General features: G+C 46.8%; 1 protein-coding gene across 2 annotated transcripts; it reads left to right on the top strand.

Annotated features, from left to right (window-relative positions):
* Positions 1-3,093: 3,093 nt before the first annotated feature.
* On the top strand, positions 3,094-4,097 carry LOC119368026 (heavy metal-associated isoprenylated plant protein 39-like). Of its 2 annotated transcripts, none has more exons than XM_037633386.1 (3): positions 3,094-3,374; positions 3,477-3,558; positions 3,703-4,097. In XM_037633386.1, the coding sequence occupies exons 1-3, from the start codon at positions 3,363-3,365 to the stop codon at positions 3,870-3,872; spliced, it is 264 nt and encodes an 87-aa protein (XP_037489283.1). In that variant the 5' UTR covers positions 3,094-3,362; the 3' UTR covers positions 3,873-4,097. The 2 variants fall into 2 exon arrangements, with proteins under 2 accessions (XP_037489283.1, XP_037489284.1); XM_037633387.1 differs by having other exon boundaries at positions 3,101-3,374; positions 3,480-3,558.
* The last annotated feature ends 7,428 nt before the right edge of the window (positions 4,098-11,525 follow it).

The following is an 11,525-nucleotide window of genomic DNA, read 5'->3' as shown; positions in this document are numbered from 1 at the left end:
GTGAAAACACCACGTAGCACACCCCGGACGTGACACATTATGTTTTTGATGTCCAAATACGATCAATTCTTGGATTGAGTGTGGGGGTGGCCATACCAACTCACTTACAAAATTTGAGGTCATTCCCAATATGTCAAAAAAATGATCTCCTTCTCCGAAGACCGTTCGAGTAGGAGCGAAGGCCCCATCCGAAAGGAGTTTTTTTGACATCCTTCAAATGAACCCAAATTTTTTCCATAGTGTTCCACCATCATGACTAGGATGCATGACAAGGTTTGTGGCTTTTTGCCACTTTATGAATTTTGTATTTTTTTGGTGAAAACACCACATAGCACACCCCGGACGTGACGCAACATGTTCTTGGTGTCCAAATACGTTCAATTCTTGGATTGAGTGTGGGGGTGGCCATACCAACTCACTTGCAAAATTTGAGGTCATTCCGAATATGTTGAAAAATTGACCTCCTTCTCCGGAGACCGTCCGGATAGGAGCGAAGGCCCCATCCGAAAGGAGTTTTTTTCGACATACTTCAAATGAACCCAAATTTTTTCCATAGTGTTCCACCATCATGACTAGGATGCATGACAAGTTTCGTGGCTTTTTGCCACTTTATGAATTTTGTATAATTTTCTCGATGAAAACACCACATAGCACACCCCAGACATGACGCAACATGTTCTTGGTGTCCAAATATGTTCCATTCTTGGATTGAGTGTGGGGGTGGCCATACCAACTCACTTGCAAAATTTGAGGTCATTCCGAATATGTCGAAAAATTGACCTCGTTCTCTGGAGACCGTTCGGGTAGGAGCGAAGGCCCCATGCATGACAAGTTTCGTGGCCTTTTGCCACTCTGATTTTTCTACAATTTTTGCGGTGAGTTGGTATAAGCGAACCGCCCGTTTTGTGTCACTTGTCGTCTCGTAACGTTCAAATGCGCGTATTTTCGTTTATTTTTCAAGGTTTATTGCATGACTAACATCAAATAAACATATGGATATTTCCTTCCAGATAAACCATTCCGAGTACATTCATAATTCAAGATATTTTACATAACCCTAAACATAACCACTACTCTTACATAACTTAGAACGAAATTTAAATCTAAACTTAAAACTAGACTACTCCTCGTCACTGGCGCCGGTGAGGTCGACGACCGGCGCCATACCGTCGGTGTATCCTTCGCCGCCATCATCGCCGCCGCCGCCGTCGTCGTCGCTGAAGTCCCACCAGTTGTATTCCTGCGCCTGCTGCGCCTACACCGCCGCTATGGCCTCCTTCCGCTCTCGTTCCTCGCGAGTTGCCGCCACCGTCGCCTCCTATGCCGACCGGGCTAGCACCGCAAGTAGCCCCAGCGTGTCGTCGAGGTCTCCGTCTTGCGCGAGGGCGGCCTGCGCTGGCGGGATCTCAACCAGCGTCAGGGCAGGGGGCGCCTACTGTGCCGGGGCAGTTCGGGCGGGTGGAGGTGGGCCGTGGCGGCGGCGGCGACGGGAAGAGCCGGCCTCGTCGGTAATGTCCCCGACGGGGAGGCTGGCCGCCGCGGCCCTGAACGCGCCGAGGACGATGCCAAAGTTTTTGCCGCGCCAGAACCTGCGGCGGGACCTCCTGTTGTACCGGCCCCCAGGGAAGGCGCGGAGCTGCTCCCTCATCGGCGGCGGTCCCATGGTGGGGATTCCGTCTGCGCCGATCCGCCATGGCCCCGGCACCTTGGCAGCCGGCGGCACCATCAGGCGTTACCGGGCCAAGTCCTCGGTGTCGCCGATGGTGAGGCTCAGCGGCCAGAAGACGCCCGGCCACGCGCCCTCGTCGGGGTCGCTCGAAGACATCGCCGGTGTGGAGAAGAGAGGGGCTGGCTTGGAGAAGAGAGGAAGAGAGGGCATGGCGTGGAGAGGGGCTGGCACGGCCTTTGTATAGACGACGGGGGAGGGAGAGGGGCGAGTAAGCCGTCGGTGGCACGCGAGCCATCGGTGGCACGCGCCACGAGGGGAAGGCGGGCGGGCCGATGCGGGCGGCGGGCGGCAGGTGCGGCAGCGGCGCCGTGTGAAGGCGGGCGGGCTGGCCGCGGCCGCGGCAGCTGAGCGGTCACGTCAACAGCGGACCCGAGGCGGAAGGTGGGCGGCAGACGCGACATCGGTGGCATATGAAGGTGGGCTTGCCGCGACAGCGCGCGGCAGCCGAGGCGGACGGGCGACAGGCGGGCGGTCGCCGCACGCGCGACAATGGAAGGCGCATGGCGGGCGGTCGCCGCACGCGCGGCAGTGGAAGGCGCATGGGCGGGCGCCCCGAGGCGGTGGCCACTGGGCGGCACGCGACTGGTCGCAAGCAGTCGCCGCCTGCAGTCACGCCGCATTTACCGCGGGCAGTTACTGCACGACGGTACGCCCGTCCGCGCCACGTCCGCATGGCGCCTGGCATAGTGGGCCCATGGCGTGCGACTCGGCTCGCGTCCTGACGGCTACTGGGCGGCTCGGCTCGCCCCGTAGCCACGTATACACGGGCGCGCGGGGGTATCGGCCTGGACGCGCTACATAAGACGATCGTGCCCCTGTCAGTGAAGGGGTATGAACAAATCTTAGTCTTTGATGTGTTTAAGGAGGGTGTACCGAAGTAGAAGTGTAGTTTAACCCGGACATCCGAACAGACCAAAATTACGTCCCGGGTGTTCGGCTAGGCGGCACGCGGGCTACCTATATACATCGTTGGATGCATCATGGATGATGACACCTCAAGCTAAAAGAGAGAACTGGACACACACTCTCCTCCACGGAGCACATGACACGTTCAACGGTTGTGGCTCACCAAACTATCCTTCACTCTCTCTCTCTCTCTCTCTCTGCGGAGAGGGACGTTCAACCAAATTTACCTAAATCTCCACCGACTTTTAAGCGTAGGAACGAACTAGATTCCATGTTGCAAGTCGTAGACGGAAAACAAGTCGCAGATGATACATGAACTAGGCACTAGGCAGCTGCATGATGGCAGGTATGTAACTGCTGAGCCACCCTGCAATCTTTTGACAAGATGCATCTGATGAACTACATAAATCAGACTTGATAGGTTGTGGTTGGTGCTGCCATTCTCCTTTCTGTCCCATCCGCATGCAGCGACCAACAAAATGTTCTACGGAGTACTTTGTTAGCTGATCACTCTGAATCTTGATAGAACAGCGCACACAAGCTGGTCTTAGGGTCCAGAGCAAAGCGGCATCAGAAGAAGAAAAAGAAGAAAGCCGTACCCCGCGACGCTGTACAAATTACGGCCGTGTATCCCAGCTTGGCTCATTCTGCATCCTGCACACTCAAAATCGCAAGCAGCATTCGCTTCCCCTCTGCTGCCTCCACCCCATCTCCGTCTCTCCTCCGGATGGCGCCGCAGGTATGGTTCCAGTGAATTTCTTGCGTGCTGATCAAATCACCCTCGCCATGGACGATCTCTTGCACACCCTCTCTAATAATTGATGGGTTCCTTGCATGGCAGCAGAAGGTGGTCGTGAAGGTCTCTTCTATGAGCGACGAGAGGGTGAAGCAGAAGGCCATGGAAACCGTTGCAGACATCTATGGTGAAGTAACTTGCACTTTGCATTGGTGTTCCTTTTTCTTTTCAGCTTGCTTCTTCATCTGTTTCGTTTCTCGCTTGCTATCCTGGTGAAGTATTAGTGCCCAAGGTGGAGTCAGTCTCCTGACTTGACTATGATCTGAAGCAGGTATCGACTCAATAGCCGCGGACCACAAGGATCAGAAGATGACGGTGATAGGTGATATGGACAGCGTCGTGATCGCCAAGAAGCTGCGGAAGTTCGGGAGGATCGACATCCTGTCCGTTGGGCCGGCGAAAGAAGAGAAGAAGGATGATAAGAAAGGGGAGAAGAAGTGATCAAACTTGGTGTTTCTGCTCCATGTTCTGTCCCGTCGATATCTCTCTTGCTCTCATATTTGAGAACGAACATACTGAGTTTTTTGGCTTCTTGCTCTGTAGCCTAAGTTCAGTTATCTGGGGTACCTGCAGATGTATTTACAGAGTAGTAAACCATTCAAAATTTAACCAGAGGTAAAATGCTACCTGCACAATTGTTCACCAAAAATGTTCAAAGCCGGGATACGGGGATAGGCTTGAAAATATCAGGGTTTCCAACTTCGTGGAGTGTTTTTTGGCTCAGTTTCTCTTCAAGATAGTCCTCACAAAGTGCCTAAAATGCAGAGACAGAGACATAGATTTCTGAACAGAGTAAGAAATCACCACCGAATTACAAACTAGATAGTATGAATAATCGTCAAAAATATCAATCTAGAAATGGTAAATAAACCAATAAAACAAGTGTTGTCTGAGCGTTGCTTAATGCAACCAAACCAAGGTTCGTCGCAGAAGAACAGAGAGGAATGAAACAGAGACGACGGGCCCTCATCCATCGCAGCCCTACGTTGCTCTCTAGTAAATCGAAACCGTCATCAACAACTACTATTCAACTGGAAGGGTCCACGACGTGGCCGAGGAACAAAACCTCGCCCTTGCCATACTCGACGATGGCGAACAGGAATGGGTGGTCCGCCACGAAGCTCATGGGCGGCGGCGGCGGGCGCTCAAACGGGCTATAGGTCGGGCTCGTATGCGTGTAGAACGCTGCTACCGCCGTCGTGCCTTCCTCGTCCACCTCCACGGCGCACATCTGCTCGACGGCCGACACGTAGAGCCCTTCCCGTGGCATGTTCGACACCGCCCCCGACAGGTCGGCGGCCAGCGGGTCGAACGGCGCGGCGAGCCCGAGGCCGCGCAGCGCGTCCGTGGCGTCGAACCGGAAGGAGAACTTGAACTTGGGGAGCAAGCACGGGGAGACCACCTGCTCGCGCCGGGGAGCACAGCGCATGACGAAGTCCGGCTCGGTGACCACCAGCCGCAGGAGGTCCCGGAGCCCGTCGCGCCGGTGCGGGAGGAATATGAGCATGGAGAAGAGCGGCGCCTTGGGGTCGAGCTTGCCGTCGCGCCCCGCCATCTTGTAGAAACACTGGAGGACCTTGAAGCCGAGGTCGTCGAAGCTGGTGGCGTACTGCATCCCGGGATCGGAGAGGAATGGCACCCGCACGGACGTGCCGTCGAGGCGGTGGAAGTCGCAGCGGACGGTGTCCGACGGGTCGAACCTCCGGGCCCAGGTGGCCTTGAAGTGCATGGCGTTGGCGAGGACGATCTTCGGGTCGCCTCGAAACGAGTCGGGGGAGACGAGGTCGCGTATCCGGCCCCGCGTGGTCTCTGCGATGAGAGCGTTCATCTCAGCTGCCGCTGCCGCCGGCTGATCCATGCAATGCAAAATCAATTTCTTAGTCACGTGCTCGCGTTATCATACCGTACTTATCGTTAGTTTTTTCGTTCATGTTTACTTGCAGATTGATTGTCAGTCAAATTTACTTGTACTTATCGTTATCGTTAGTGCTGCAAATGCCACTATGGAACTACCTGCTTCTGAAAGTCCACGGATCTAACGGAGGCCCTGTGGGCGGAGGTGGCGGCGGACACGAACTCCGGCCTCAGCGAGAATGATTTGTCCGCGAAGATGCCGGCGGCGAAGGTGAGCTGCGGCCACGCGCGCATCTCGGCGATGAGGCTGGCACTGGCCGCGTTGAGAAGGTGGAGGTCCTGGGAGCCCAAGAAGGCCAGCAGCTGGGTCAGCGTCTCGCCGCTGGTGCCGGTGGCGAGCAGCGCGAGCCCGGTCCGCACGGAAAGGGGCGAGATGATGAAATTGGACCGCCTGGCGATCGCGTCCGTGCCGGCGAACCAAGCGACCTGCAAGCATTGGTCCATGACGAACTTCTGGCAGAGACCACTGCACGAAGTGACGTCGAGCAAATTAACTCTGGGGGCGAAGGCTTTCCGGGGAAAAAGGAGGAGAAACGGAGGGGTCGGCCAGTATTTATGAACGGGGGGAGGAGGGGAGAGCGAGGGCTAGGGAAACGCGTGCAGCGTGCACCGCCTAGGATACGATCTAACCGTCCGAACGCTCCACGGAGAACGGACGGCTTGACGGATTCACATACAATGACTACTAGTATAATGCCTAAACGGCGCCTTAAGCGCCCGTTTTAGTTATTTATGCATTCGGGCGCACACCCTCCCGCCGCACTGGGCCGGCCCATTCTTTCTTCTTTTTTGCTGTTTCTAAAACGCAAAAAACTGCTTGCGTGGGGCAAGATTCGAACTGGAGTCCTCCAGAGTACAAGCGCTCTGCCATAGCCAGTCCGCCACCTTAGTATTCGTGTTTTCTCAGAGCCTTTTCACCCTTTTGTTTCTATATTGTTTCTTTTTTTCCTATGAACGATTTTGTTCAGTTTTTTCCTTCTTTTGCAAAATCGACGAACTTTTCTCACCAAATTCCATGAACTTTTTCCAAAATCGATTAATTTTTTTCTAAATTCAATGAACTTTTTTTTCAAAACCAGTGCACTTTTTTAAATTGGATGAACTATTTTCGAATTGGGTGAACTATTTTCAATATCCAAAATATGTTCAGTTTTTCGAAATTCGTTTGACTTTTCAGAAAATGTTTTTCGAAATTCCAATTTTTGTTCATGTTTTCAAATTTTGTTCACGTTTCAAAAATAGTTCTGAATTCCAAATTTTTGTTCACCGTATTGAAGAAAAAATTTCACCATACAATGAAAAAAATGTTCACTGTGTATAAAAATGTTCCTCATGTATAGAAATTTTGTTCAGCATGCATTCAAAAGGAGTTCATCGTATTTTAAAAAAAGTTCTATGTGTATTTGAATATTGTTCACCATACATTGAAAAAATGTTCAGTGTGTATAAAAAATGTTCATCGTGCAGAGAAATTTTGTTCAGCATGTATTCAAAAAAAGTTCAGCGTATTTTAAAAAATGTTCAGTGTTTCTTTGAATAATGTTCACCCTGTACTAAGAAAATGTTCATTGTGTATTCTAAATTCGCTTTCTAAAAATTGTTCACAGTACAAAAAAAGTATTCAAATTTCGAAAATTGTCCAGTTTTTGAAAAACATAGTTCACATTTAAAATAAAAGGAATATTTGAAATTTGCGTACGATTTTCGAAACATTTGTTCGCATATTTAAGATTTTCATTTTTCAAAATCGATTTTTCTTTATTGATGAACTTTTTTTCAAATTCATGAACTTTTTTATAAGTTCCTGGACTTTCTTTCAAGTTTTATGAAAATTCCTGAATTCACGAAATTTTTCGTTTTTTGTTTTTTTTTGTCAAAAGTCAATACTTGACCGATCCAGGGGAGCGAAGTAGGCGATCGAGGGAGAATGAACGAGGGAGCGAGGGGAGCGAACGAGCAGAAGTGGTACACGAGGCAAGATGGGCCAGCCCAGTTCGCGGGCGTGTGGGCGCCAGAACGGGAACCGGCGCTGAAGGCGCCCGTTAGGAGCTCCCGTATAAAACTTGATGATATTTTTGCACCTTTCAATGACATCGCTTGGGGACCCTTGTCGATGTTTTAAATGTCGATATAATACATCTTTATCTCTCTCATCCCCTACAATAATAACATATATGTAGAAATATACCTTTTGTGTTATCATGTGCAAAATATATACAAAAATAACAATTATTTGTATGCACCTCTTCTGATTGTGTAAAACTCGACGAGATCTCAATCCAATCCATCAAAGCATCATCCGAAGCCATCAGTTTTAAACTCTGACCCGAAAAAGTAAGAGGGTGTTTGTTTCCAGGGACTTATTGGCTTAGGGACTTAAAAAAGTCCCTATAAGTCCCATCTAAACCAAACAGGAGGGACTTATAGGGACTTAAAGTGGGCATTTGGGACTTATGAAATAAGACTCTCAAGTAGGGACTTATAGGGACTTATAGTTGTAATATGGTCTTATAGGGACTTATAAGTTCCAGGAACCAAACAAGTAGGGACTTTTTAGGGACTTGGGACTTATAAGTTGGGACTAAAAAAAGTCCTAGGACTTATGAACCAAACAGGGCCTAAAGATATATTCATCGGTCAGCTGCTAGATAACAGCATGTGACATTTTTAGTCGAAGTGAGTGGCATTGTGCCTTCTATTAGAGTGGGTCACATCCAATTTCGATAATGGCTCACCTTTGAATCACTTGTTGGTAATTATTCCATAGAAATGACTTATTAGGATACGTGATATTATTCACTATAAAAAATGTGTGACATTTCTTTCAAAGCAAACAGTGGTTTTTCCCTTAAAAAAGCAATCAACAACTCCTTTTCTTCTTATCTAAAAAAGGCGATTCACTCTCTCAGCCCACAACACATTACTCACACTCATATCTCATTCCCCCAACCTACTCACCCTACGCCGTCGCCAACTCTCCCCACCATGGAAAATCATATCCAAATAAATCCAGCTCTATCAAAAAAATGAAAAAAAAATCTGAAGATACTTTAACATTGTTATCTATCTTGGTACTGCTGCTCATCTCACTTGAAAAGAATATTTACAAATGATAATACTTTTGCTCATATATCTTCTAAGCAACCTGATGAACATTGTAGTCAATGATACGCCCTTGGTGCTCAAATGGTGAAGCTTCTACTTCACTCCTTGCTTTCTTTAAGAATTGGCACATTACAATCAAGGACTCCTAATCTCTTGGGCATATATCACATCAAACGATAGGGCATTCTACACAATTGTTTCCCTCCCACTGAACCTGAAGTTATTAGCCCTAGAGTGTTGTTATGCACCGTCACAGCACCGCCCGCTTCAGCTTCTTCGACTGTGGGGCTACTGGATATATCTCGGAACGACACCTGCACCTGGATCCTTCGGTTCAATGATAGTATTGTTTTTCATGAAAATAGTTGCATTAAGGGTGAGTTAATTCTAATCTTTCTTTGGTTCTATGCTATTTTTCTGTAGTACCTTTGTCCACAGCACAAGGGTTGTAATTCTTAGCTATTTGTGCTTCTGTAACAAAAAAAGCTATGTAAATAAATGACTCGTCCTAAGCTACTCTTGCTATCATTCATCCTGTCAAAACAAGCTAAATCGGTCCAAATAGTTTTAGGGTAATTATACATAAACAACAAATGTAAATGTAATAATAAACAGGTATGAGCATATATACCTCATTGTGGTCGTCGTTCTTCTTGAGGCGAGTGGATCCCTTCCCTTTTATTGTTTTCCCAAATGGAGTTATTCATGTTGATCTTAACCTTGATGGTATACCAGGTGGATCTACCATTGAATATATGAGACTGCATATGAGGATATATGTGCCTGAGTGTGATAGGGACCTGCATCCTTGATCCCAGGCTTATTAATCTTGGTGGACTCGATGAGGTCAGTGTCGGCAATACTGTCATCACGAAGCCACATTTTATAATGGAAGCAACATGGTGAGACTCAAATATTGTATTAGGATTTGCGAGCAGCATGTTGAACCCCAAACTGGAGTCATTCTTGTCCTTGAGGCTGAGGTACAGCTTGGTAGCAGTCTCTTCAAAGTAGAAGTGGCGGAACTTGATCTTGTCTTCGCCGGTTTTTTATTGGATCAGCATGCTACCACACTTGTCAGAACGACCCTCTATTATGAAATAATATATTTTAAGAGACATTGGAACAATGCTTTGACAGTACAGGGTTTGTTAGCATGCACTAATCCACTAATCTTTGAAATCAATAAATGTTAGTAATTATATCAAAACCAGAAGATGAACAACACTATTGCTCTCTCCACGACATAAACCGACGAATTCTAGACTCTAACAATCCTGAATATGTATGAATAAAACAACCAGGCTCAGCTATTTTGCATAAACCATGAAAATCTATAGGAACTTCATTGTGTTCAATTGAAAAAATAGCACATGACTATAGAAAGAACAACAGGCTTGATAATAACTAATCCATGAACAGAACTTGTTTAACACATGACTAATCCATGACTATAAAAAGTTCATTATACTCGGTCACTTGTCTGTAGTACCTTTGTCCACAGTACAAGGGCTGTAATTCTTAGCTATTTGTGCTTCTGTAACAAAAAAGCTATCTAAATAAATGACTGGTCCTAAGCTACTCTTGCTATCATTCATCCTGTCAAAACAAGACTAAATTGGTCCAACTAGTTTTACGGTAATTATACATAAAGAACAAATGTAAATGTAATAATAAACAGGTATGAGTATATATACCTCATTGTGGTCATCGTTCTTCTTGAGGCGAGTGGATCCCTTCCCTTTTATTGTTTTCCCAAATGGAGTTATTCGTGTTGATCTTAACCTTGATGGTATACCAGGTGGATCTACCATTGAATATATCAGACTGCATATGAGGATATATGTGCCTGAATGTGATAGGGACCTGCATCCTTGATCACAGGCTTATTAATCTTGGTGGACTCGATGAGGTCAATGTTGGCAATACTGCCATCACGAAGCCACATTTTATAATGGAAGCAACATGGTGAGACTCAAATATTGTATTAGGATTTGCGAGCAGCATGTTGAACCCCCAAACTGGAGTCATTCTTGTCCTTGAGGCTGAGGTACAGCTTGGTAGCAGTCTCTTCAAAGTAGAAGTGGCGGAACTTGATCTTGTCTTCGCCGGTTTTTTATTGGATCAACATGCTACCACACTTGTCAGAACGACCCTCTATTATGAAATAATATATTTTAAGAGACATTGGAACAATGCTTTGACAGTACAGGGTTTGTTAGCATGCACTAATCCACTAATCTTTGAAATCAATAAATGTTAGTAATTATATCAAAACCAGAAGATGAACAACACTATTGCTCTCTCCACGACATAAACCGACGAATTCTAGACTCTAACAATCCTGAATATGTATGAATAAAACAACCAGGCTCAGCTATTTTGCATAAACCATGAAAATCTATAGGAACTTCATTGTGTTCCATTGAAAAAATAGCACATGACTATAGAAAGAACAACAGGCTTGATAATAACTAATCCATGAAAAGAACTTGTTTAACACATGACTAATCCATGACTATAAAAAGTTCATTATACTCGGTCACTTGTCTGTTGCGTGCCATGATTTGTCCGTCTTTATTGACCATCATTACTTTGATCCGTCTAACTTGTTTAGCATGTAGCATGTATTCCCATATTGTATGGCTCAATCATTCAAACCTCTATATTGATCATTTACTTGCTTGTGTGGTCTGGGATGCCTTGTGTCCTGTCTATTTGTAATACGATTTTGCTGGCAGGATTTGCTTGTCTTTCTAGAAGGACTGGTTTATCGAGCGATTCTAACCAAGGTGGCCCTTGTCAGCTATTCAAGTCCATAGCGATGAATGACTCAATGACTTGGTGCTCCTGTCTAAAAAAAACAAATCATTATAAAGTTGGCCCTAGGCGTTTCTAGTGATTACACAAGAAGAATCGATATAAAGTCTTATAGTCTTCCTGTAGTTGTCATTCTCACGTTTGAAATTTTCAATCTTCTTCCGGACGTAGTCTGGTCCACTTAACCATGTACGCGGGTTTGTGCTTCAGGGATGGACATTCCTTATGTGAAATCCAATATGGGATACATAGTAC

Source organism: Triticum dicoccoides, chromosome 2B (genome assembly GCF_002162155.2).
Source record: "Triticum dicoccoides isolate Atlit2015 ecotype Zavitan chromosome 2B, WEW_v2.0, whole genome shotgun sequence".
In the NCBI taxonomy this organism is placed as follows: Eukaryota; Viridiplantae; Streptophyta; class Magnoliopsida; order Poales; family Poaceae; genus Triticum; species Triticum dicoccoides.
This window is presented reverse-complemented; position numbering and strand designations above follow the sequence as displayed.